The following is a 26784-nucleotide window of genomic DNA, read 5'->3' as shown; positions in this document are numbered from 1 at the left end:
AAAAAAAAAAAACATTTGCGAAGCACAATAAAGTGAAGGACAACAAAATGAGGTATGCCTATGCTTGAGTTGACCCTTAAAGGAAGATTAGGGTTTGGACTACAGAGAAAGAATGAAGGGGGCCATAAATTGCCTCAACAAGGCACAGAGATGGGAGTGAGCAAGTCAAGTATGATTAAGTGAGAAAACCTGCTGGACTGGAGCAAAGGTAATGTGGGCAGTACAGTTGGGGTGAGAGATACTAGTGTGGTAACCATAGAGTCTTGAATGGCAGAAAAAAGGAGTGGTTTTGGAACAAAGTAGGAAGGCCTTGTAGATTTATATATTTGGAGAGTGATGAGGGCACAGGGAAGAAGAAAAGACAAAGGAAAAACATTGGGATTCTACATTGTTCTTAGCTTCAGTCTCCAGTGCTAGGGTGAACAACTCATCTTGTCTCAGCAAACTGAGACGAGTTTGTCACCTTAGTTGGGTTCCATCTTGAAAATAGGATTCTAAGAAGCCCCTAAGAGGTTCTGTATCATATACTGTTGGTGGAGAATCTTATGCTAGTTGGAAAGTCCCAACCAATCAATGCCATGTCTGAGATGTTCTCAGTGTTGAGCTGCCTGGTGAAACAGAAAAGAGGAAAGATCAGCTTGCTAGCCCAGCTGGTAGCACAGGTGCAGACCAAGATGGGGTGACTGTTTCAAAGACAACAACTTTAGAAGTTGAACTGCCTCTGAGTCAGCCCAGGGGCAAATCCAACATGACAAGACTGTCTTTCACCATTTTGGTGGCTGCTACTTGGCCACTCCTCACATAGATTTTCACTCATTTCCTGCAGCGAAAGGAGATTGTCACAGGCTCTGCTACATTTATATTACTACTGGGATGCCAATGTTTTCTCTTTTTCTCTGGGGTTGATAATTATGCAAATGAAGACACATGAAAACAAAAGCACAGCAAGATAGGGTAGTATTGCTCTTAAGAATCCAGGCAATTTTCAGAACTCTTTAAGACACCCCTCTTAGTTTCTATTAACAGCTCTCTTGGCTCCTCTCTAGTTTATTTAGAATTTGGCACCTCTTCAGAACCTTCCAGCCAAAGACCTGTAAGTTCATTCTAAAGTTCCTATCCTGGCCTCATTTTGCAAGTGGAGAAATCAAAACATATAATACGAGCTTTCACTGTCTGTAGGCTAACCTTGAGTCTTGACACCCCTCATCTTTTTCTATCTTCCCTCTCCTTCATAGGGTCAATCGCCTCCCAGGTCTTCTCTCAACCCCACCGTGGTATTATCTGGAGGGCAATAGGACCTAGGGAGGCTCAACCTTGAGGCCTGGAGACACACCTGCCTAACCGCGTGGGTTGAGCGGGTGTGGGAGCAAGCTACTTCAGGAGGGCGGGGTAGAAGTGGTTGCCTGCTGTTTTCAGGGAAGAGGATAGCCGTGGCTCCCTCCGGGTCTGGGAGTTGTGGTGAGAAGTGCTTCTGAAGATTGGCCCAAGCCCTTTTTTGTCCACCTTTCCACAACCAACATCCCGTGCTGGAACTCACAGGCTGACTTTGAGGAGCCCCAGTTGTCCCTCCCATTTCGCCAGCCCCCGTCTTCAGTGCCTCAGTTCCCGAAGCTACCATCCTCTCACAGCTGAACTAGGACGCCAGCAGCAGACGGCACTCAAGTTCAGCGATATCTGTCCGATCAGGTTGGCGCCCCATGCATCGTGCTTCTCACAAGTAAAGTTTCTTCATGGGAAAGAAACCCCTCCAACTTTCGCTGTATCGCGCGCTACAGTAATCCTGTAGTGCACACGTTCAGTTTTTTTCTCTCCAAAGACTGCGCTCAGGGATACGGTGGTAGCTTTACTCCTGCTCCGGACAAGCTTTCTTCGGGGTGGGGCTTGTGGAACCGGAGGAACGTTCCTGAGAACTCTCCTTTGAGAGCGGGTCCTGAGAGAGTACCTGGCCAGGCAACGAGCTGGTGGCCACAGCCAAGCAATAGCTGTGCCACCTAGATATTGAACCACTCAGGTTGTGCCCCCTCTACTACCCATGCTCAGTTCTCAGCTAATTTGAAAGGGCACGTAGGTCAGGTCTTCTGGAGAAGAGTTGCTGAGAATTGGTGCACGATTGAGTGGCTATCCTTCCGGCTGGGAGGCTAAGAAAGGAGGTGTCCACACGGAAACAGTGGTCTCCATGGTCCTTCAAATGCCTAGAATTGGACTTTGGACGGGGCGCTAAAATGCTTGCTTCTGTCTTGTCCAAGTTTTACAGCACGTATATTGCCGATTGGAATCCTGAGCCAATCAAGAATCAAGCTCAAAGTGGTACTTCAGGGCTCTCCATCCCAGGCTCCAACAAGTCTTATTTGAGACTACAAGAGAGGTTTTTCTTGCTCTAACTAGTATATCTCCATTTGGAATTGGCCTTGACAGCTTTCCTAACCGGTACTTGGACTGCAGTGACTATAGGTTTCTCTTAGGAGGTGGGGAGAAGGTTCTCTGAAGACCAGACCAAAACTACAGAAACTCGACAATGGAACGAGTTTATGAAATTCCTGAGGAGCCAAGTGTGGATCCGATTTCACCTCTGGAGGAAGATATCATCCGTGGGGCCAACCCCCGGTTTACCTTTCCATTTGGCATCATTTTCTCCACCTTTTTATACTGTGGGGAGGCTGCGTCTGCCTTGTACATGGTTAGATTCTATCGAAAGAATAGTGAGACCTACTGGATGGCATACACCTTTTCCTTCTTTATGTTTTCATCCATTATGGTCCAATTGACACTCATTTTTGTCCACAGAGATCTGGCCAAAGACAAGCCTCTATCATTGTTCATGCATCTAATCCTCTTGGGACCTGTTATCAGGTGAGTAAATTTTCATCTCTTCTCTCCTCTCCTCTCCTCTCCTCTCCTCTCCCTGTCTCACTCCATCCCTGCACTTGTGCTGAGAAAGATGAAGCTAATATTTACAAGACTGATACTGTGCCTCTAAGTGATTTTCTCATTCTCTCCCACTCTTGGCTTCCCTGCTTACCATCTGAAAAATCTTATTTGAAATCTTAAATGCCACCACGATGAATATGTACCATGTACCTGTATTCCAAATGTGTGTATGGTACCATTGATAAGACTTCACTAGACAACATTTGCTATCTGTATTTGCATCATGAAAATTGGTATGGGACCAACTGATGTGGTCACCTTTTGCACACAGGCCATATTAGCTTAAAGAGTGTGTTATTTTGACTCTGCCTTTTAGATGCTCTGTAAACTGAAAGAAATGTCCTTTCCCACTCCATGCCTTCTCACATTCAGTTTCTTTACCCTGAACTGCTTGGGCTTATGCTGCTAGCATTTAAAAATTTCCTGGAGATATTTGAAAATATTTTAAGCTATCTGTGGTAACCCCCAACCCACTGTAGTTCATTTTTTTTCTGTCAGTTCATTGGTGTCTTGTGTATCTCTTTGTGTCTTTCTGAAGTAAAGGTACATGGTTAGAAGGGAGCAAAGAAAGATTCCATCTAGATGCTGTAGCACAAAGTAACAGCATCAAGTCCTTCTATTCAGGTTGCATTGACGGTATAAGAATGTGCCTTATCCCAGGAAGACAGGCATCTGTGTCAGCAGTCTCATCTGGACACCATGGGATTTTCCAGATAGGGAGGCATTGCAAAACTTATGAGGTCAGGAGAAAGGAATGGACCAAGTTTGTCTTGATTGCAAGAGAGGCAGAAACCTACAGTCAGCTGAGGAAAATGGGTCAGAGTGCTGATGTTGTAATTGCAATGGAAAGATATCCATATAGAGATAAGCAGAGTCTGAAACTCATTAAGGATGGAACTCTCCCTTTACAAATGTTAAACAATATATGTTTAAACAGGGAGCAATTGATTAGGTTCCATCAGAGAAAATATGGGATATCAACAGAAACAGTGACCCTGAATTCAGGAGACCTGGCATGTAACCCTCCCTCTGTCACTGACTGTGTACATGGCCTTGGTGAAATCTCTGAAACTTATAAGTAAGGCAAACACACTTACTTAAACCAGTAAATGTCCTTAAGAAGATAAGCATTAACAGAATGTTTTGTGCCACTGCCTCCTTCAATATTTTATTCAGCAATAGCATTGATGGACTTGGGTTAAAATCTAAAATCTTTTGTTGGAAATTCCCTTAGGAATTTTCTCTAAATAGGAAGAGAATATTACTTTTTTTCCTCTCTGTTCTCTCCTTCCATCTTTTTCTCTCCTGCCTTTTGGAGTTTGTCCCTAGAAAGTGGATGTGACAAACTGCACACTTCAGACTGGCACACTAGCACCAGTCTCAAAGGAATCCTATAGAGAATGGCAGCCAGCACATGTTCCTCTTGGGAGCCAAAGGCCTAGAGAGCATATATATCATTGCTTGTCTTTGGTCTATTTTTTTAAAACTCCATTGTTGTTATTATTCTCTCCTCCTATTATTTCGCAACCTTTATTCTTTTTTTCTTTCTCACTCTTTCACTTACTCAACAAGTAACCCTTTATCAAATACCCACTATGTGTTAAGGGTGGTGGGCAAGATAAATATCCACCCCCTCCATGCTTTCAGTCTGTCAGGAAAGATGGCTTAATTTTCATCCTGACTGCTCTTACTTATCGTAAGAAATAGTCCACAGTTTTCACTCATTTCAGTGTGAATAGAGGAAGTGTTCCTAATTCAGGTGTTCCAAAACAGGAAGTTCTAGTGGCTTCTCTCCTATTCATCACACTAGAACTTCAAATGACTTCTGATTTATATGGGGGACATGGAAGGGGTACAGCAGGGAATGTGCTCTTATCACTAATTCGAGGGGCATAGGCTCTTATGAAGGTGTTTTCCTCTTTGTGAAGAAATAGTGGAGTTTGCCCTGGCTGGTGTAACTCAGTGGATTGAGCAGGGGCCTGCAAACCACATGATCGCGGTTTGATTCCCAGTCAGGGCACATGGGGGCCAGTTCCCAACAGGGGACTTTTGAGAGGCAACCATACATTGATGTTTCTCTCCTTCTCTCCTTCCCTTCCTCTCTAGAGATAAATAAATAAAATCTTTAAAAAAAGAAATAGTGGCGTTTAAAAGCTGTTGTCCCCAAACAGGTCAAGAGGCCCCAAAAGCAACCTGGAGAGAGATCTTTTGAGGTGCCCTAGGTAAATAGTACATTAATTTCTGAGCTATTAAATATTTTAAGAACCTTTGTTGCTCAATGGCTCTTCCATGTATATGAGAGGTTTTTTCCAGATTCTCTTCAAGACTTTTGGGCTGATACATACATAATCATAGTTGTCGGTTTTGTCTTAAAAAAGCAGAACTCAAAAGCCCCAGTTATGGAGCTGAATGCTTTGAATAAGGAACACTTTATCTCAGGAACTTGAGGTGTTATGATAACCAGGGCCTTTTTAAAATTCATTATTTTCTCACATTGTTTTCTTAATATTTTTTCATTTAAGTCACGTTTAAAAAATCATAGGCTTATTCTTAAGGAGATAAAGCAATTCCTTAACTCCTTAAAGAAACACTTCTGAAATGGTGTTCTTAGATTGGTGGATGATTGCCTAAAAAAAATGGATTTAGACTCAAGTAAGTTGTAGAAGGCATGACCATCTCTTTGACTCACAAGAAATGAGTATAATGGGAGAGAAGGAATGGCAAAAAAAGTGGCACACTTCTCTGAGTTATTTTCCTCCAATCACTAAAACCTCTCTTCCCAGGATAGCTTTAGTTAAGTTCCCGTGATGCTTTACTTCTGCAGATGTCTGGAGGCCATGATTAAGTACCTCACACTGTGGAAGAAAGAGGGGCAGGAGGAGCCCTATGTCAGCCTCACCCGAAAGAAGATGCTAATAAATGGCGAGGAGGTGATGATAGAATGGGAGGTGGGACACTCCATCCGGACCCTGGCTATGCACCGCAATGCTTACAAACGTATGTCACAGATCCAAGCTTTCCTGGGTTCAGTGCCCCAACTGACCTATCAGCTCTATGTGACCCTGATCTCTGCAGAGGTACCCCTGGGTAGAGGTGAGTGGGGTCAAGATGGGGGAGGGCTCCACTGAAATCAACCATCTTAGAAATCTAGACCTGAGCTATCCAATACAGTAGCCAACAGCTTCCTGTGGGTATTAAAATGAAAAATTAAAGATTTACACTCTCAGTCACAATGGCTACATTTCAAGTGTTCAATAGCTACATGTAGCTAGTGGTCACTTATTGGACAGCACACACGTTACGGAACATTTCCATCATTACAGAAAGTTCTATTGGACAGCACTGGAAGGTAGTCAAGGAACTTAGGGATCCAGACATCTCAAGTCTCCCAGATTTCTTTAACTGGGATAAGTTATTTAGACTAAAAATGCCATACATAAACCCTCTCTAGGCTAGTAATAAACCTCCTCAGAAGAAGCTAGTAATACCAATAGTCAGTAGAGCATTTTTACTAGCTCAGAGTGTTTAAATTATACTGGAGATTGTTTGACTGTCTGTTTGCTTGGTTGGTTGGTTTAGGGGGTGACTATATTTAAATAAGAGGTTCCCAAATATTACTGATCATGAAGCTCCTTTTTAAAATTACATTGTCTACTAAGACCTGAATCAATCTGAATTTGGGGAGGGTAGGAATCTGTGTTTTTTAATGTACTCTGTTGATTCTGATCAGCCACACTTGGGAGCCAGTGATTTAATCACTTTTTCCAACTCCAGTGGGGAGAAATTTCTAAAATGGGTATGGATTGAATACTGATGAGAGTCAGGCCTGGTCTCAGTACTGACCTTCTCTGTGATCTTCAGAGAAAGTCACCAAAGACATCTCTGTCTTAATTTCCCATCTGTAAAAGGGATCCTAAAATGAGTAAGACCTTCAGCAGAAGATGAAATGTGAGTCAGTGTTTTCAAAGTCAAGATACAGTACTGTTAATGAGTTTTAATAGTTTAGGATTAGCCTGCTTGGGCTGGAACTGATACAGCTCTGGATACAACTTTGGACCATTTCCTTATTATTATTATACTGCTGACCCTAATTGGCAAAGCCCCATGTCTCAAATAAATGTAAGGAAGAAATTTTTCCTCTTTTATATTTTTCTCCACTAAGAATTATTCATGAAGTTCTATTAGTCTTGAAGCTTTTCACACAACTACAATGGACAATAGTGAAAGGAGAAAGATCTCTGGAAATTATGATGCTTTTCCTCCTGAGAATTTTGATGGTCATCAAATCATCTAATTAAAATATGTATACATTACAAAAGTAATACATGCACAAGCCAATTGACTTACAGGTAATTGTATATGCACATAAAAATTTCTGGAAAGATATGCAAGAAACAATTTACCTTTGGGGAGCGGAAATGAGTCAGCCAACTTTTACTTTGTACTTTATACCTTTCTGTATGGTTTAAATTTTTATCATTATCATGTTTTATTATTTTGATCCTTTTTAATGTTAAATTTTAATGTTATTTTATCCTTATTATTTAATTATAAAAATCTAATAAATATTCATAACCATACAGAATATATATACATATAAAAGAGGAGGGGTAGTTTCACTTCCTAAAGGTAACCTCCTTTAATCATTTAGTATATATCCTTCATTTTACTATGTAAATATATACATACATACAACATATATATGTACATATATTTTTGCAAAAAAAGGACTATTAAACATTCTATTCAGCAGCATGCCTTTTTCCGAGGTAAGCCATTGGTATGTTTTTCTTCAACAGTTATTAATACATACATACATATATAATAATAATAATAAATATATAATATATATATTTCCCTGATATGAACTGGACCATTCTTTCTTAATTCCCTAATCTTTTATTGGTAGGATTAAAGTTTGTTTCCAATTTTTCCATGCAAAACATTATTTCTAATTATAAACTATGCTCTAGTGAAAATATGTGTACTGGAATGAGGCTTTGTATGATAAAGTCTGAGCAGTAGACTTGCTGGGTAAAAGGATATGCATGTTTAGAATTTTATCAGTACTGCCAAGTAACCCACCCAAAAGGTTGTATGAATTTATATTCTTACCAACAGTATATGAATGTGCCTGTTTCTTCATATTTTAAACTAAATATTATTTAATTGTGTAACTATAAAATAACTGATTTTAAAGATAATGCATTCTTCATTATGAATGAAAATGAGCATCTTTTCATGTTTGGTCATTATATTCTTTAGATTGCTTGTTTATATGTTTTACTCTTTTAGTGGCTTTATCTTTTTATTTGCAGGAGCTATTTACTTATTCTGCCTATTAATCCTTTCTCTACTGTGGACAGCAAGTATGTATATATGTGTACATTTGTGTCATATACATACACATGTTTTAAACATGCATGTGCAGGCCATGCATGTAATGTGCAGCACACATGTGATGCATGTATAAGATAATATACCTGTATCTTCAGGCATTCTGAGGGATTAGGTTTTATGTATTTAAATTATTGCTTTTAGAACTTATGCCTTTTTTATAAAGGCTCTCTCGCAAATCACATGTAATAGAGCAATTTATGTATTTATAGATTTTATTTATTTATTTTAGGACAGAAAGGAAAGGAGGAAGAAAAAGAGGGAGGGAGGGAAGTATCAATGTGTGGTTGCCTCTCCCACATGCCCTACTGGGGACCTGACCTGCAACCCAGGCATGCGTGCTGATTGGGAATCAAACCTGGTGATTCTTTGGTTCACAGGCTGGTGCTCAGTCCACTGAGCCACACCAGCCAGGGTTGATAGAGCAATTTAGCCTGATCTTTCAAATAGATGATTTTCCACAATTGATTTGTCAATTCCCCCAAAAAACAAAAAGCAAACAATAACAACAAATGAAATAACATTTCATTGAGGCTGTGATTTGGATTATATTAAATTATTTATGCTGTTTTGGAGGAAATTTACATTCTTTTTTTATTTTTATTTATTTTTTAAATAATTTTTTAATTTAATTCTTGTTCAAGTACAGCTTTCTGTCTTATATTCCCAACCATGCCCGCCCCCCGCCCCATGCTCCCCACCTCCCTCTCATTTCCACCCCCACCCTTAGTTATTGTCCATGTGTCCTTTATACTTGTTCATGTGAGTCCATCCCCTTTTCCCCTATGATTCTCTCCCCTCTTCCCTCTGGACCCTGTCAGCCTGTTCCGTAATTGAGTGTCATTGGTCATATTTTGCTTGCTTGTTTGTTTTGTTTATATCCCTGTTAACAGTGATATCATATGGTATTTGTCTTTCACCGCCTGGCTTATTTCACTCAGCATAATTCTTATAGGATCAATTAATTTCATATTAGAAGATAATATATCTCTTAATTTCAGTAAATATTTTAAATCACTTTATTGAGATATGATGCACAAACAAAACCCCCTACCCATTTAATTTATACAACTTGATGAGTTTGGAGATCAGTATACCTCCATGAAATCTCACCACAATCTATGCCATTAGTGTGAAAGCATAGTTATTTTGCTATAGGACTTGCACATTTTTGTGAGGCTTATTTCTAGGTGTTCTATCAGTTTTAAAATCACCTGATTTCCAAAGTGTCAAGGTAGTGGCTAAGTAAATGCACCCACTACACTTTTGGAAACAGGGGATGGTGATAATGATAAGAGTTAGCAGATAGCATTTACTATGTTCCTGGCATTCCTCTAGGGACATTTAATTATTTCATTTGGTCTTCACAACAATTCTATAAGAAAATTGTTGTTGTTATATCCATTTTACAAATGAGGAAATAGAAGCACTGAGAAATTAAGCAAATTTCCCAAAGTTCCATAAGTAATAGGGGGCAAAGACTGGATTAGAATTCAGGATGTCTGCCTTTAGAGCCTGTGTTTCTAATTATACTACTATTCAAAGGATGTAAAGGAAGCTTTTTCAAGGCCTTGTTTTCAATTCTTCAGTGATTTCTCCTGTTAAAAACTTTATGACAATGCCATCTCTTTTTAAGTTTTTGTAAAAAAACTTTTTGTTTTAATTTCCCTCCTGTCTTCTCTTTGCCACCCCTCTCCTAATCCCTTTTTCTGTTGGAGGCCATCTAGATTAGCATAGATGACCAAATTTACGATCAGCATTATGATCTCTCATGGCATGAGTCTATTTGTAGGGAGACAAATGGAAGGTATTTTTACATTTATTGGAAGCATCAGGCTTTCCTTGTTTTATTACAGCTACTATCAATAAATGAATTCCAATTTAAGGGAAAGCATTATCACGCTGGATAGATGTACATACACTGTGACATTCTAACTCTTGAGCATGGAACTGAGCGTGGTTTATAAAGCTAAGACTATATGAAATAATTATGTTGCACACCTTAAACTAATACAATGTTATTTTCAGTTATATCTCAATAAAAATGGGAAAAATATAAAAACTAAAGCTAAGAATATACATTTTTAAAAAGATTTCATTTATTTATTTTTAGAGAGGGGAAGGGAGGGAGAAAGAGAGGGAGAGAAACATCAATGTATGGTTGCTTCTCACATGGCTCCCACTGGGGACCTGGCCCACAACTTAGCATGACTGGGAATTGAACTGGTGACCCTTTGGTTTGCAGCCCATGCTCAATCCAATGAGCTACACCAGCCAGGGCAGAATAGACATTTTAAGAAAATCTCCCATTGCAGTCTTTGAGATTCCAACACTCTACTTAGAGTTGAAAAAGATGTAGAAAACAAAGCTGCACATCCTTTTGGGGGCATGGGGATGTTGTCACTTTTCTTGCAGATTATCTCGATTGCTCTAGTTCCCTGGATGCAGTGTTTTTATGGAAACAGAAAACTCTAGCTGTTTTTTTTTTGGACAAGTACCCCTCAGGCCCCCTTATTCTCCTTGAGAGTACTAGACTTTTCTTAGTTACAAGTATCCTTTGATATAAAGGAAGAAAAGTAAAGGGCCTTGGTGTGATCTATAGTTGAGATTTTGTATAGCAGGTCAGGAAGTATTCTAACCCTTCAGGCCCCTACTCTAACATACAGTGGTATGTATGTTGTAGGCAAAGAAATGAAGTTTCTATACATTTATTTATTTATTTATCTTTAGAGGGGAAGGGAAGGAGAGAGAGAGAGAAATATCAATGTATGGTTGCTTCTGGTGCATCCCCTGCCAGGAACTGGCCTGCAACCCAGGCATGTGCCCTGACTGGGAATCAAACCGCAATCGTCTGGTTCGCAGCCCTGCACTCAATCCACTGAGCTACACCAGCCAGGGCTGAAGTTTCTATATTTTAAAGCATTCTGCTGGAAGTTTGACAATCCTAAAGTATACCAAAGCATTGGAGTGACAAATTTCCAGTATACATTTTGATACATTCTAAGAAATGCCCACAAACAAGATTAGTTTGTTGAAGAGATTATATATCAAGGAAAAAATCTAGAAACAAAGGAATTCTTTGTGAATCTCCTAAGACTGGATTTTTTCAGATGTCATTTTTTTCTGTTTTCTTCATTGTTTGGTCAGAAGCCTGTTTCAACAGATAGGTGCTGTCCTATCTCTCTATATGTGCTGTGCTGGTGTTAGTGGCCTCTCAATGGTAGTTTTCAGACCTACTCTTTTTTAAGGTTCATTGTGTCCATTTATATGATTATTAAAATGTTACAGTATATGTTCATCATGGCAAATTTAGAAAACAGAAACATAAAAATGATTTTTAAAATTGATATAATCCCTATTATGAAAATATATTTTTTAGTTTATTTTTTTCCATTTTCTTTCTGTGAATGCTATATTTACATAGCTGTGTTGATACATGAGTTTGCTCTTAACTGGGGCCCTCAAGTCTTACCTATCATCTCTCTGGATGTCTGGGTCAGAATATAAGCTTCACCAACATTGACTGAATGCCTATTTTTTGTTTCTTTTTTCCCTTCTTACAGCTGTGCTAATGGTCTTTTCCCTGATATCTGTCACCTATGGGGCTACTCTCTGCAATATGTTGGCTATCCAGATCAAGTACGATGAATACAAGATTCGCCTTGGGCTGCTAGAAGTCCTCTGTATCACCATCTGGAGGACATTGGAGATCACTTCCCGTCTCCTGATTCTGGTGCTCTTCTCAGCCACTTTGAAATTGAAGGCTGTGCCCTTCTTATTACTCAACTTCCTGATTATCCTCTTTGAGCCTTGGGTTAAATTTTGGAGGAGTGGTGCCCAGATGCCTAATAACATTGAAAAAAATTTCAGCCAGGTTGGCACCCTGACAGTACTGATTTCCATTACTGTCCTCTATGCTGGCATCAACTTCTCTTGCTGGTCAGCTTTGCAGTTGAAGTTGGCAGACAGGGACCTTGTTGAAAAAGGTCAGAACTGGGGACATATGGGCCTGCACTATAGTGTGAGATTGGTGGAGAATGTCATCATGGTCCTGGTTTTTAAGTTCTTTGGAGTGAAAGTGTTACTGAACTACTGTCATTCCTTGATTGCCTTGCAGCTTATTATTGCTTACCTGATCTCCATTGGCTTCATGCTCCTTTTCTTCCAATACTTGCATCCACTGCGCTCACTCTTCACCCACAACATAGTGGACTACCTTCACTGTGTCTGCTGCCATCAGCACTCTCAGGGCAGGGTTGAGAACTTGGAGCCATCCTCTGATCCTGAAGGAAGTCAAAGCATTGTCTGATTCTATCTTCTGGGTATTTGGAAATTGGTTTAATGTAGCTAAGAGCAACTGTGTAATTGGAGAGGATAAGGCTCATAGGTGACTGCCCACCAGGACATTTTCTTGAGTTTTCTGATAAACCTTTCAGAAGGAAGAGTAGCCCCCAAATAGGTTTTATTTCTTTAAGATCGACTGCTATGTTTGGGCACAAGGGTAGCTACCACATATCCAGAAGGGTCAGAGGTGCAATTTACAGTCCCCACACAGGTCAGCTGTCTCACCTCCCTATAGAATAACTTAGCCTCCATGCCCCTTAGGCTCTCTATGACCTTCTAGTTCTGTTCATTTGCTTAAGGTGTATTACTGAGCTTTCCCTGGGCTGAGCCGAAGGCCCAGAACCTAACCAGAATATATCCTGACTGATCAGAGGATATGGCCACTTAGCACTTATGGATATGCCTCAGGAAACAGTCTAACTAATGTGGAACCTGTAACTGTAAAGTGTGGCTGGGGTCTTTAATTCCAATGGGAAACTCTGGTTAAAAAGAAACTCCCAACTATTAAAAGAACTTCTCCCCAAACAAGTTAGCTCTTCATTAGGATTTTACTGGCAACCATTCATCAAGGACCACTCTTTTCAGTGGTCCATTGTAAGCATTCTCTGAGGATGTAGTGCAGAGTAGGATTCCTTCAGGGCATATACCAGAATGATTGTTTTCTCAGGGTCCTGCATGGGCCTGCAGCTTGTACAGTGGAGTAATTGAGTAAAACCTCTCATTTTGTGCCTCATTATCAGGGGTTCTCTCCAACCTTGCTTTTCTGTGCTTTTGGCATTTTACTACTTAGCAAAATGAACCTTAGCAAAGCTGGACTGTAATTAAAATGTTCCTAATGTGTGGAGAAATAAAGATTTTATTATGTCTTCTACTGTCTTGAGTATTTTGCTGATTTGGGTTTTTTTTTAAAGGGAGAGAGAAGGTAATAATAGCTGGGACATCACCTTCATGTTGTTTGGGATTGGGATGGAGGCTGACACTCCAAGGTACAGTGGAGGCAGAAGAGGGAAACCAGAGCACAGTAAATCATCTGATACAGGATTTTATGTTCTAACTAGAGCATATGTTTATCATTTTCATATCCTCAATGGATGAATGCAGGTCTCCTTTTCTCATGTATCTCAATGTTTACACTTCAAATCATTTGGGTCTTTTGATGGGGATGTCACTTGGATACCTCTAAGTTAACAAAAAATTGAGGTTACTATAACCACTGCCTACTGGGATCAAGAATCCTGGTATTTACCTAACTTATGCTTGCCCCTCACAGACCAGGTAGGTGAGAAGAACTCATTAGTAGCATGTGTTTTTTTAAATTTTTAAAATATTTTATTTGTTTATTTTTAGAGAGGGGGAAGAGAAAGATAAAGAGAGGGAAAGAAACATCAATATGTGGTTGCTTCTCAAGTGCTCCCTACCAGGGACCTGGCCTACAACCCAGGCATGTGCCATGACTAGGAATAGATCCAGCGACCCTTTGGTTCACAGTCCCAAGCTCAATTCACTGAGTTATATCAGGCAGGGCTGTTAGTAGTATGTTTTAAAACATGCAATACCTAACTATTTAGTACCACAGTTGCTGTAAGAATTGTGAATAGTCCAACCTAAGACTTCTCATTCCCATCTAACTTTACTCTTGGGATCATGCTAAGAATTTATCTTTAGCCATTTTCCTTTCTCTTATTCAGTGTCAGGACATGTTGCAGGAACTTCCCCTTCTAAGTAGGCAGCAGGGCTGTTATTTCCTGGCATATCTAGTGTGGTTTTCCCATCTTCAACCATTGCTGGGGGCTAAAAAGATTGGATAGTACTTAATTTGGGGGAAACTGAAGAGACTTGTTTGGAGCAGTGGTGATTTCCTTTGTCAATCCAACTCCCTCATTCCATCTTTCATGATGAAAAAGAGACTTATGAAAAGCTCTTATGAAACTTATGAAAAAAGGTGATTATGAAAAGCTCACACTGCTGCCTTCTGATTCAAGATGAATTTGAAAGAAATAACCTATCAGACCTCCAGAAGAACACACTTCTTTGGAATTCATACAAGAATTTCTCCCCAGTGGTTAATATTCCCTCCATTAAAAGCAGAATCAGTGTGGAACTATAATTTGGTCCATAAAGGCTATGTGAATCAGCTATTTAAGGAGTGGATGCTCTGGAAACTTAGAGACACACTGAGATAGGCAGGTTAATTAGAGCTAGAATGGAGATACACAGGGTGGAAAAGCATGTCATGGTACTGAACCAGGTATATTTTCCCAATGTATCCTCATCCTCCCCAGTCTGAGTGACTTAATATTCTGGGAATGCAGGAAGTTTAGGGTGAAGGGTATGGAGTAGCTTCTGACCTGAAAAACCTGCTGCCCTTACCCAAGGATCTGAAGAGACTCTAATGATACAGTACAGACAAATTGTCAGAACCTCCTATAGGCAGTGGCCTTTCTGTTCTACAGTAGTCTTCTAGATACACAAGACAGAATTGTGGAATATGGTGCTACAGCAGGGGAAGTTCCCCTTTTTCCCATGCAAACACTTTTTAATTGACTACTCTCTTTTTATGCTCTGAAATCTTAAAAGCAATGCAGAGTACTCACATAGGAGCAAGTCTGACTGAGTGGGAGAGAAGGCAGAAATTGGGCCTATAAATCAGTCTTGGAAGAGGCAGGCAGATCCACAGGTTGGGGAAAAGGAGACAGGCAATTGTAACAACAACTTTTCTCATATTGGAAATTTGGTTGGCTAAGTATGGGCAAGTGGACATGGTAAATAAATGTATCATATAAACCAACAATTTTCAAGAGGTGTGCCTCCACAAGAATTTTTAAAACATGCAATACCTGACTATTTAGTCAGGGGCCCTGACCTCTTTTCTCTTAGGCTGTCAAATAAAAAAAATGACAACAGCACACACAACAATAGCCATCCAGTGTGAATGAATCAAAATTATATCTATTTTGTCAGATTAGCAAAAAATGTATGTATTTGTGGTGCTGCAGAATTTTATAAATTAGTTTATATGTGCCATGAGATGAAAAAGTTTGAAAATTGATGATATAAATGTATTATTTGTCAATTTCATTTGTCCCACAAATGCTTTGAAGACTATAGGCACATATAAAGACTGTGAGGTACTGTAGGACAATTATATAATAGCTAATATTAATGAGCATTTACTATATGTCTAGCATTGTGCTTTATATGCATTATTTCATTCAATCCTAAGAGCACCCCTTATGAGATAGGTACTGATACTATCCCACATTTTGCAGATGAAGATTCAAAGATGTAGAAAAATGAAGTGAACTGCTAAAGTTCACGGCTAATGTCAGAGCCAAGATTCAATCTTAGGCACTAAGGCTCCAGAGCTTACACTCTTTTTTCTTTATTGTTGTACACTCTTAATCATGATCCAAGCTTTTAAATGCTCTTAGGTCCTTTGTGAGATTATTTAAATGTTAGTGATTTCAGGAATATTTTCTGGGCTATGGCTGGATTCATACCAAACATTCTTTCTCAGAAACACTCCTTATCAAGGGGCACCATTCAATTCACTCTAGAGAGAGGAGTCAAGTCCTAAAAAGTTTAGGATGAAAATGGAATGTTTGTTCACATGCACTTGTACGTTGGAACTGGGAGGGGGGTGAGGTTAGGGAAAATGGTAAAGGGTCCCATTTCCTTTCTAGTTTCAGGATTTTACCTCCTGTATGTTCTTAAGAACACATCTTCCAGACCCTGGTTGTGGGAACAAAACCAGAGGGAGCAATTTCCACTCAGGTTTGTATGAATTCTTCCTCCAGAAACAACCAATCAGAGCAGGGCTGTGCTGAAGCCTATTCTTTTATGCTTCTTCATGGCAACACTGCCCTTACTCTCACTGAGAAGCTGACTTCTAGTTCTTAGAGCAGACTACCAAATGTGGATGGTGGATAATAATCCCCCCACAACTGGAGGTTATTGGGGATCCATTCTGTGTTAAGTAATTTGCAATATTTGAATTTTCTATAATGTTAAATGATATTTGTAATCAGAACGTAAACATATGTAATTGAAATAAGCCAGTCAGAGAAAGACAAATGCTATATGATTTCACTTATTTGGTGAAATCCAATGAACAAAATACATGAACAAAGTAGAAACAGGCTCATATACATAAAGAACAAATTGACAGCTGTCAGAGAGGAAGGGGTTTGGGGGCTAGGTGAAAAAGGTTAAGGGATTAAACAAGAAAACCTCACGCACAGACAACAATATGGTGATCACCAGAGGGAAAGGGGTGTGTTTAGAAGTAGAAGAGGGTAAAGGGGGATAAATGGTACTCAAACAAGGCTTGACTTTGGATCGTGAACACACAATACCATATACAGATGATGTAGTGTAGAAGCCTACACTTGAAACCTATATAATTTTATTAACCAATGTCACTGAAATAAGTTAAAAATTCAATAAACATTTTAAAAAGTAAATATACATAGAAACAAATGCTGACTGTATGAAAGGACCATAGTAATAACTTATTTGGGGAAAACAACAAGATGAATTGAAATAGTAAATCACAGTAACAGAGGGTAATCCCTACAAGCCACTGACCTGGGTCCATACTGCCAATTTTCCTACAATCTCTCAAAAGTCGACAAATCCCAAGTGAGCAGCCATTGGCCTTGGTGTGCCCTGGACCTCTTGCTAAGTAATCCCGAGCCAAGCACTAGTGGCAGCCAGCCTTGGTACACAGCATTAACACCTCAAAGCACCTCCAAGTCCAGCACAGGGAGTTACAAATCTCAGATCACTGTGTAGCTCCTACTAGGTGGTCCTGGGCTGGGCACAGGCAGTCGCTGACCTGGGCCTACACTGGAGCCCCTCCAAAGAGGCTCCAGAACCAACGCATCTTGTGGCCAGCTTCAGACCACACCAGAGCAGGATTCAATTTGCACAACAAATGACACACCCTAAATGTGGACTGGGAAAACACCAGAGCACTGTTAAAGTGAATCCTGCTCCATGGGGTCAGCCCCTGCACAGCAGTTTGTCCACTGTAGTCATGGCCATTTCTCACAGACAGTTAGCCTGAGGGTAATTCTCATAGCTGATGTGCTCAACCATAATAGGAAGGAACACACAACCCACACAAGGGATATCCATGGAGCACCCAGCTCAGGCGACAAGGGAGACTGCACTGCTGGACCCCAGAAGACACCTGTTACATTAAGCCACAGGCTAGGAGAAGTGTAGCAGATCTACCTAATATATAGACAAAAAAACACAGGGAGGCAGCCAAAATAAGAAGAAAAATAAACATGTCCCAAATGGGAAAACATATCAAAATTCCAGAAAATAATTAAACAAATGGAGGCAAACAACATACTAGATGCAGAGTTCAAAACACTGGTTGTAAGTACACTCAATGAACTTAGGGAAAGAATAGAAGATATCAGTGAGAACTTTAACAAAGAGATAAAAATGTGAAAAAGATATAGGAATCATAAAAATGAAGCAGTCAGAAATTACTAATACAATAACTGAAATGAAGAATAAATAAAATGGAATCAACATTAGATTAGATGAAGGAGAGTATTGAATTATCAACTTGGATTACAGGGTAGTGAAAAACACCAATCAGAACAGGAAAAGAGGAAAAAGAACTAAAGATAAATGAGGATAGTTTAAGGCACCTCTAGGAAAACATCCAGCATGACAAAACTCACATCATAGCAGTACCAGAAGAAGAGAGAGACAGCAAGAAATTGAAAACTTATTTAAAGAAATAATGACTGAAAATTTCTCTAACCTGTGGTTAGACATACAAGTCCAGTAAGTGCAGAGTTCCAAACAAGATGAATCCAAAGATGCCCACAGCAAGGCACAGTGTAATTGAAATGCCAAAGGTTAAAGACAAAGAGAGAATCTTAAAAGCAGCAAGAGAAAATCACTTACTTACAAGGGAGTTTCCCATAAGACTATCAGCTAATTTTTCAACACAGACTTTGCAAGCTAGAAGGGATTAGCATGAAATATTCAAAGTAATGAAAAGCAAGGACCTACAATCAAGATTACTGTAGCTAGCAAAGCTATCATTTAGAACTGAAGGAGACTATTGGCCTGCCCTGAACTTCTCAGACTTGTCAACCAGATGGAGCCCTAGAGGTGGAGATATTGTGGAATTGTTGTCAAAGAGCCATGGAAGAACTCATATCATCTGCGCTTGAAAGAGACTGTACCTGTTCTTCCTCCACTGCATGGAAAAATGAAATAATCAATAGAAAGAGTTGAAGTTTCCAGAACCAGTGACTGGCAGAGGGACAAGGCACAGGGGGATTTGCAATGTCATGTTTCTGAATACTGTGCATAAGACCTACAAATTACATAGAATAGAATAGAAAGAGAGATAAAGAGTTTCCCAGACAGGAATAAGCTGAAAGATTTCATCACCACCAAATCAGTATTAGAAGAAATGTTTAAAGGAATTTTAAGAAGAAGAAAAAGAATTTTAAAAATAAGAGAATATTACAAAGAAAAATTCTCACAAAGTCAAACACATAAAAGCAGTATGATCAACCAAGTATAAATGCAGTACAAAGGTTAAAAGACAAAAGTAGGAAGACTGTGTGTAACTGCAACAGTAAATTAAGGGGTACACATAAACACACACAAAGGAAATAAAAATAATGATAAAAACATAAACATGGAGAGGGTGAGTAAAAATAGTAGTGATTTTAAAATGTGTTCAAACTCGAGCAATTGTCAACTCAAAACAGACTGCTACAAACATAGCTTTCTTGGCATATGTAAAGCACACAACAACCACAAACCAAAAATCTACAAGAGAGTTACAAGAAATAAAGAAAAAGGAATCCAAACACAAGACTATAGAAAGTCATCAACAAGCATATAAGAGAAGAGAGCCAGAGAATAAGGAACAGAGAAAAACTATTTTAAAAAGAAGAAAAAAGTAAAATGGCAATAGCAACATATTTATCAATAATCATTTTTTATGTAAATGGTTTAAATGCTCCAGTCAAAAGATGAAGGGATAGCCCTGGTCAATATGACTCAGTTGGTTGGGTGTTGTCTCACAGTGAAAGGCTGCCAGTGCAAATACCAGTCAGGGCACATGCCTGGTTGTGGGTTTGGTCCCCTGTCAGGATGCATATGAGAGGTGACTGATAGATATTTGTGTCTTACATTAATGTTTCTCTCCCTCTCTTTCTCCCTCTTTCTAAAAATAAATAAAATATTTTTTAAAAGATGAAGATATAAAGATGGTACATGGCCCAGGGGTGTTCAACCTGAGGTCCACAGGATGCATATGGCTCAGGATGGCTATGAATGTGGCCCAACACAAAATCATAAATTTACTTAAAACATTATAATTTTTTGTGATTATGTGTTGCAATGTATTAATGTGTGGCCCAAGACAAATGATCTTCTCAGTGTGGCCCAGAGATGCCAAAATGTTGGACACCCCTTGTAGACAATAGAATATTACTGGGCCATAAAAATGAAAGAAATCTGACTATTTGAGACAGCCTGGACGGACCTAGAGGGTAATATGCTCAGTGAAACAGCTCAAAAGGAAACAAATACCATATGACTTTACTTATATGTGGAATATAATAAACTAAATAAACAAACAAAACAGAAGCAGATTCATACTGATGGTTGCCAGAAGGGAGTAGGGTTGAGGGGCTGGGTGAAAAAGGTTCACAGATTTACAGACTCATAAATGGAGAGCAGGATGACAACTAATAAAGGGGGAAGTGAGGAGGTTGAGGGATTGAGCTAAAACAAAAAAGGACTCATGGACATGGATAAGTGTGGTGATTACTGGGGGTTGGGGTGTATGAAGAGACTAAATAGTAACAGAAAAAATGCAATATAGATTACATTTTTAAAGTACAAATTGGTAGTTTTATCTTATTTTGTTAAATTACTTTATTGTCGTTTGTTCAATTACTGTTGTCTGCATTTTCTCCCCACCACTCCCCTACACCTCAGCCAAATCTACCTCCCTTGCTTCCACCTTTCCCCTTGGTTTTGTCCTGTGTCCTTTATAGGAGTTCCTGAAAACCCTTCTCTCCACTGTCCCCTGCCCCCTCCCCTATGGCTATTGTTAGATTCTTCTTAATTTCAATGTCTCTGGTTGTATTTTGTTTCCTTTTTTCTTTTGTTGATTAGGTTCCAATTAAGGGTGAGATCATATGGTATTTGTCTGTCTCCGCTTGGCTTATTTCACTTAGCATAATGCTCTCCAGTTTCACTCATGCTGTCTCAAAGGGCAGGAGTCCCTTATTTCTTTCTGTTGTGTAGTATTCCATCATGTAAATATACCACAGTTTTTTTATACATTCATTTACTAGTGGGCACTTAGGTTGCTTCCAGCACTGGCTATTGTAAATTGTGCTGCTATGAACATTGGGGTGCATAGGTTCTTTTGGACTGTTGTTTCAGGGCTCTTAAGGTACAATCCCAGCAGTGGAATTGTTGAATCAAAGGCAGTTCTATTTGTAGTTTTCCGAGGAAATTCCATACTGTTTTCAACAGTGGCTGTACCAGTCTGCAGTCCCACCAACAGTACACTAGGGTTCCCTTTTCTTAGCATCCTTTCCAACACTTGTTTGTTGATTTGTTTATGATGGTCATTCTGACTGGTGTGAGGTGGTATCTCATTGTGCTTTTAGTTTGCACTTTTCTGATGGCTAATGATGCTGAGCATATTTTCATATGTCTCTGGGCCCTTCGTATGTCCTCCTTGGAGAAGTGTCTGTTCAAGTCTTTTGCCCATATTTTAATTGGGTTTTTTATCTTTCTGGCATGGAGTCATATGAGTTGTTTATATATTTTGGAGATCAAACCCTTGTCCGAGGTATCATTGCCAAATATATCTTCCCATATACTTGGTTCTCATTTTATTTTAATGCTGTTTTTTTTTTAGCCATGCAGAAGCTTTTTAATTCAATGAGGTCCCATTTGTTTAAAATTTCCTTTTTGTCACTTGCTTTAGGGGACATATCAGCGAAGATGTTGCTGCATGGAATGTCAGATTTTCCTGTTGTTTTTCTCTAGGATTTTTGTAATGTCATGATTTATATTGAAGTCTGTTCTCCACCGTGATTTTATTTTTGTGTATGGTGTAAGTCTGTAGTCGAGTTTCATTTTTTTCCATGTAGCTGTCCAGATCTCCCAACACCATTTGTTGAAGAGGCTATTTTTGCTCCATTTGATGATTCTTCCCCCTTTGTCAAATATTAATTGACTGACCAAAAAGATTTGGGTTTATTTCTGGGCTCTCTGCTCTGTTCCACTGGTCTATGTGCCTGTCTTTATGCCAGTACCAGGCTGCTTTGACTACAGTGGCCTTGTAACATAGTTTGATATCAGGTATTGTGATCTCTCCTGCTTTGTTCTTCTTTCTCAAAATTATTGCAGGTATTCAGGGTTGTTTATGGTTCCATATAAATTTCTGAAATATTTGTTCTACATCTGTGAAATATGTCATTGGTACTTTAATAGAAATTGCATTGAATCTATAAATCGCTTTGGGCCATATGGCAACTATGATGATGTTATTTCTTCCAATCTGTGAGCATTGCACATGCTTCCATTTGTCTGGGGCTTCCTTAATTTCTTTCCTCAGTATTGTGTAGTTTTCTGAGTACAGGTCTTTTACCTCCTTGGTTAGGGTTATTCCTAGGTATTTTATTTTTCTTTTTTGCTATAACAAATGGAAATTTTTTCCTGATTTCTGTTTCTGATGTTTCATTGTTGGTGTACAAATATACCTTTGATTTCTAAGAATTGACTTTGTATCCCAGTGTATTGCAAAATTCATTTATTAGGTCAAGTGGATTTTTGGTGGAGTCTATAGGGTTTTCTATGTACACTATCATGTCATCTGCAAACAATGACAGTTTTACTTCCTCCTTTCCATTTGGATGCCTTTTATTTATTTTTCTTGTTTGATTGCTGTGGATAGGACTTCCAGTAATATATTGCATAGGATTGGTGAAAGTGGGCATCATTGTCTTGTTCCTGATTTCAGTGGGAAAGCTCTAAGTTTTTGTTCATTGAATATGATGTTCGCTATAGGTCTCTTTTATATGGCCTTTACTATTTGAGGAATGCTCCCTCTATTCCCACTTTGCTGAGTGTTTTTATCATAAATGGGTGCTGTACCTTATCAAATGCTTTTTCTGCCTCTATTGATATGAGCATATGATTTTTATTGTTCATTTATTTATGTGGTGTATTATGTTTATTGATTTGTGAATATTGTACCATCCTTGCATTCCTGGGATGAATCCCACTTGATCATGACATATGATCTCTTTAACATATTGCTGGAAGAGGTTTTTTTGTGTAGGTTTTTGAGGTTTTTTTGTGGAGGTTTTTTGAGGTTTTTTTTGCCAATATTTTGTGGAGGATTTCAGCAACTATGTTCATCAGCGATATTGGTCTGAACTTGTCTTTCTTTGTTATGCCTTTATTTGGTTTTGGGATTAGGATGATGCTGGCTTCATAAAAATAGTTTGGGAGTCTTCCATGTTTTTGAATTTTTTGAAATAATCTGTGGAGGGTGAGGGTTAGTTCTCTCTTAAATGCTTCATGGAATTCTGTGAAACCATCTGGTCCAGGGCTTTTGTGTGTTGGAACCTTTTTGACTACTGTTTCAATTTCATGAGCTGCTCTTGGTCTGTTCAGGCTTTTTGCTTCTTTTTTATTGAGTTTTGGAAGATTATATTGTTTTAGAGATTTGTCCATTTCTCTTACATTTCAATTTTTTTGGCATATAGTTCTTCTTAGTGATTTCTTACAATCCTTTATATTTCTGTGGTATCAGGTGTAATCTCTCCTCTTTCATTTCTGATTGTGTTTATTTGGGTCCTCTCTCATTTTTTTTGATGAGCCAGCTTAAAGCCTTGTCAATTTTGTCTATCTTTTCGAAGAACCAGCTCCTGGATTCATTGATCCTTGGAGTTGTGCTTCCAGGCTCTGTGTCATTTAATTCTGCTCTGATCTTGGTTATTTTCTGTCTTCTACTTGCTCTGCACTGTCTTTGTTGTTGTTCCTCAAGTTCTTGCAGGCATAGGGTTAGGTTGTTTATTTCAAATATTTCTATCTTTTTAGGTAGGCCTGTATCACTATGAACTTCCCTCTCAAGACTGCCTTCACTGTGTCCCATTAGTTTTGGGTTTCTGTGAGTTCATTTTCATTTGTTTCCAGAAACTTTTTGATTTCTTCCCTAATTTCATTCTTGACCCATTAATCGTTTAATAGCATACTATTCAATCTCCATGAGTTTGAGTGTTTTGGGTTTTTATCCTTGAGATTGATTTCTAGTTACAGTCCCTCATATTTGGAGAAAATGCTTGGTATGATTTCAATTTTCTTGAATTTGTTGAGGCTTGTTTTATGTTCTATTATATGGTCTATCTGTGAAAATGTTCCATGTGCATTTGAAAGAAATGTGTATTTTGCTTGTTTTGGATGAAAGGCTCTCTATATATATCACTTAAGTCCATTTCATCTAGGGCATTGTTCAATGTCACAATATGTTTCTTAATATTTTGTTTGAACGATCTTTCCATTATTGACATGGGGTGTTAAAATCTCCTACTATAATTGTGTTGCTGTCAATATCTTTCTTGAAGTCCTCCAAGATTTTCTTTATGTATTAAGTGCTCCTACAGTGGGTGCATATACTTTTACAATTTTTATGTGTTCTTGATGGATTCTTCCTTTGAGTATTATGTAGTGACCTCCTGGGTCTCTCTTTATGCCCCCTCCCCTTTTTAAAAGATTTTATTTATTTATCTTTAGAGGGGAAGGGAAGGAGAGGAGGAGAGAAGTATCAATGTATGGTTGCCTCTCGTGAGTCCCCTGCTGGGAACTGGCCTGCGACCCAGACATGTGCCCTGACTGGGAATCAAACCACGATCGTGTGGTTCGCAGGCCTGTGCTCAATCCACTGAGCTATACTAGCCAGGGTATGGCCCTTTTTTTTGAAGTCTATTTTGTCTGATATGAGTATCGCTACCCCAGCTTTTTTTCCTGTCCATTTGCTTGGAATATTTGTTTCCAGATCTTCGCTTTCAGTCTGTCTTTTGTTCTGAGGTGGGTCTCCTGTAGGCAGCATATGTGTGGGTTATATGTTCTTATCCATTCTGCTATTCTGTGTCTTGTGATTGGGGCACTTAATCCATTTATGTTTAAGGTTATTATTGATAGGTTCGTGTTCATTGCTATTTTTTTTATAGCTGTGTTTTTTTTCTCTCTTTTCCTTCCTTTCCTTAAAGCAGTCCCTTTAGCATCTCTTGGAGAGCTGGTTTTGTGGAGGTGTATTCTTTTAGACTTCTTTCATCTGGGAAGTTCCTTATTTGGCCTTGTATCTTGATTGAGAGCCTTGCTGGGTAAAGTAGTCTTGGTTGCAGGCCTCTGGTTGTCATTATTTAAAATATTTCTTGCCATTCTCTTCTGGCTTGGAGTGATTCCATTGAGAAGTCAGCTGCTAGTCTTATTTGGGATCCCTTGTATGTTACTTTCTATTTTTCCCTTGCTGCCTTTAAAATTCTGTCTTTATCTTGGAATTTTGCATTTTCATTATGATGTGTCTTGAAGTAGGCCTCTTTGGGTTCTTCTTGATTGGGACTCTCTGTGTTTCCTGGACTTGTATGACTTTTTCTCTCATCAAATTAGAGATGTTTTCCATCATTACTTTTTCAAACCGGTTTTCTATCCCTTCCTCTTTTCCTTCTCATTCTGGTATCTATATTATACTGATATTATTATGTTTCATGTTTTCCTGCATTTGCCTTAACCACTCTTCATTCTTTCCAAGCCTCTTTTCCTTTTTTCGCTCATTATGGGTGTTTTTTTCTACCTTGTCCTCCAGCTTGCTGATCTAATGCTCTGCTTCATCAAGCCTGCTTTTGATTTTTTCTACTGTGTTCTCTAAGTCAGAAATTGTATTCTTCATTTCCTCTTGGCCCTTGTTGATGGTTTGTATTTCCTTTTTCATGTTGATATAGTTTGCAGTGAGTTCATTGTAATTTCCCTGTAGTTATTGTTAATTCTCTGGGAGCCCATTGAGCTTCCTGATAACCATTGCTTTGAACTCAATATCTGATAGTTGACTTGCCTGTATTTCATTTAGCATTCTTTCCAAGGCTTCCTCCTTTCCTGTCATTTGGGCATTGTTTCTTTGTCTTCCCATTGTTTGTGAGACTCTTCTTGTAGGCTTCTGCTTCATAAATTAATTTGTTCTGGCTCCCTGGGTTTATGGTGTGAACTTCTATGATAGAAGACTCATGGTTTGTGAGATTCAGTGGTGCAGTCTCCTTGACCTCCTGAGCTTGCTGGTCTTAGACTGTCATTCATGTTGGCCCCCTGTATGTCTTTGTTTTTTATTGCTGTTGGGTCTTTCTTTTGTGGGTTCTTCCCTTCAGTTGGTTACCTGAGGGTCACTGTGCCCACCATGCCTTGTATTTTGTTGAGCAGGTGTGGCAGATTGTGTTGAAGCTGGTTATTCTGTGTGCACAAGGTTTTGAGGATTCTCTCCTGCTCTTGTTCAGTTGTTTGTTCTGTGTAATTTCTCCACCTTTTAGTTTTATTTCCAGATAGGTCATGGGTTGAGTTAGTGTGGTTTCTACTCCCTCCTTTACGTTCTTCTGTTGTTATCTGTTGGTGGCTCCTTTGTTGGTGGGTTTCCTCTTTCAGGAGGTATCCTGTTGTTCACAGCTTCCCCTTACTCTTTTTTGTGATCATTTGGAAGGGGAAGGTGAAATGGTTTAAGACAGTGCAGCAGCCATGCCAATCTTCTCTGCATTGTTCCAATTTTAGTATATGTGCTGGCAAAGCAAGCACTAATGTCTCAATTTAATCAGTATCAACTTCAACGGGTCTACCCACCCATGGAGAATCATCCAGTGAGAAATCTCCAGCACAAAACTTCACAAACTACTTTTGACACATTTGATCATTCACAGCATCTTCTCTATATACTGCACAGATCTTTTTTTGCATTTCATTTGCATTTTTATCTTCCTTGAAATCATAAAGCATAGGCCTCTGGTCAAGATTTCATCATAGGTAAAATGGCTTGCGGGACTTCTGCCAAGATGG

General features: G+C 39.0%; 1 protein-coding gene and 1 pseudogene across 3 annotated transcripts; one reads left to right on the top strand and one right to left on the bottom strand.

The window, feature by feature from the left end:
- Positions 1-997: 997 nt before the first annotated feature.
- XKRX (XK related X-linked) lies at positions 998-13508 on the top strand. 3 transcript variants are annotated; one of them, XM_037060185.1, is made up of 4 exons: positions 998-1093; positions 2785-2850; positions 5753-6021; positions 11889-13508. In XM_037060185.1, exons 2-4 carry the CDS (start codon positions 2819-2821, stop codon positions 12632-12634), a joined length of 1047 nt encoding a protein of 348 aa, XP_036916080.1. In that variant the 5' UTR covers positions 998-1093; positions 2785-2818; the 3' UTR covers positions 12635-13508. The 3 variants fall into 3 exon arrangements, with proteins under 3 accessions (XP_036916080.1, XP_036916081.1, XP_036916079.1); XM_037060186.1 differs by lacking the exon at positions 998-1093 and adding an exon at positions 1391-1686; XM_037060184.1 differs by lacking the exon at positions 998-1093 and having other exon boundaries at positions 1391-2850.
- Positions 13509-26458: 12950 nt separating this feature from the next.
- Positions 26459-26526, bottom strand: LOC118996684 (uncharacterized; annotated as a pseudogene).
- Between the last annotated feature and the right edge of the window lie 258 nt (positions 26527-26784).

The sequence above is a fragment of the Sturnira hondurensis genome, unplaced genomic scaffold (genome assembly GCF_014824575.4).
Source record: "Sturnira hondurensis isolate 20B ecotype Veracruz unplaced genomic scaffold, ASM1482457v3 Scaffold0011472, whole genome shotgun sequence".
Classification (NCBI taxonomy): domain Eukaryota; kingdom Metazoa; phylum Chordata; class Mammalia; order Chiroptera; family Phyllostomidae; genus Sturnira; species Sturnira hondurensis.
Note: the sequence above shows the minus strand (reverse complement) of the source record. Positions and strands in the feature narration are given on the sequence as shown.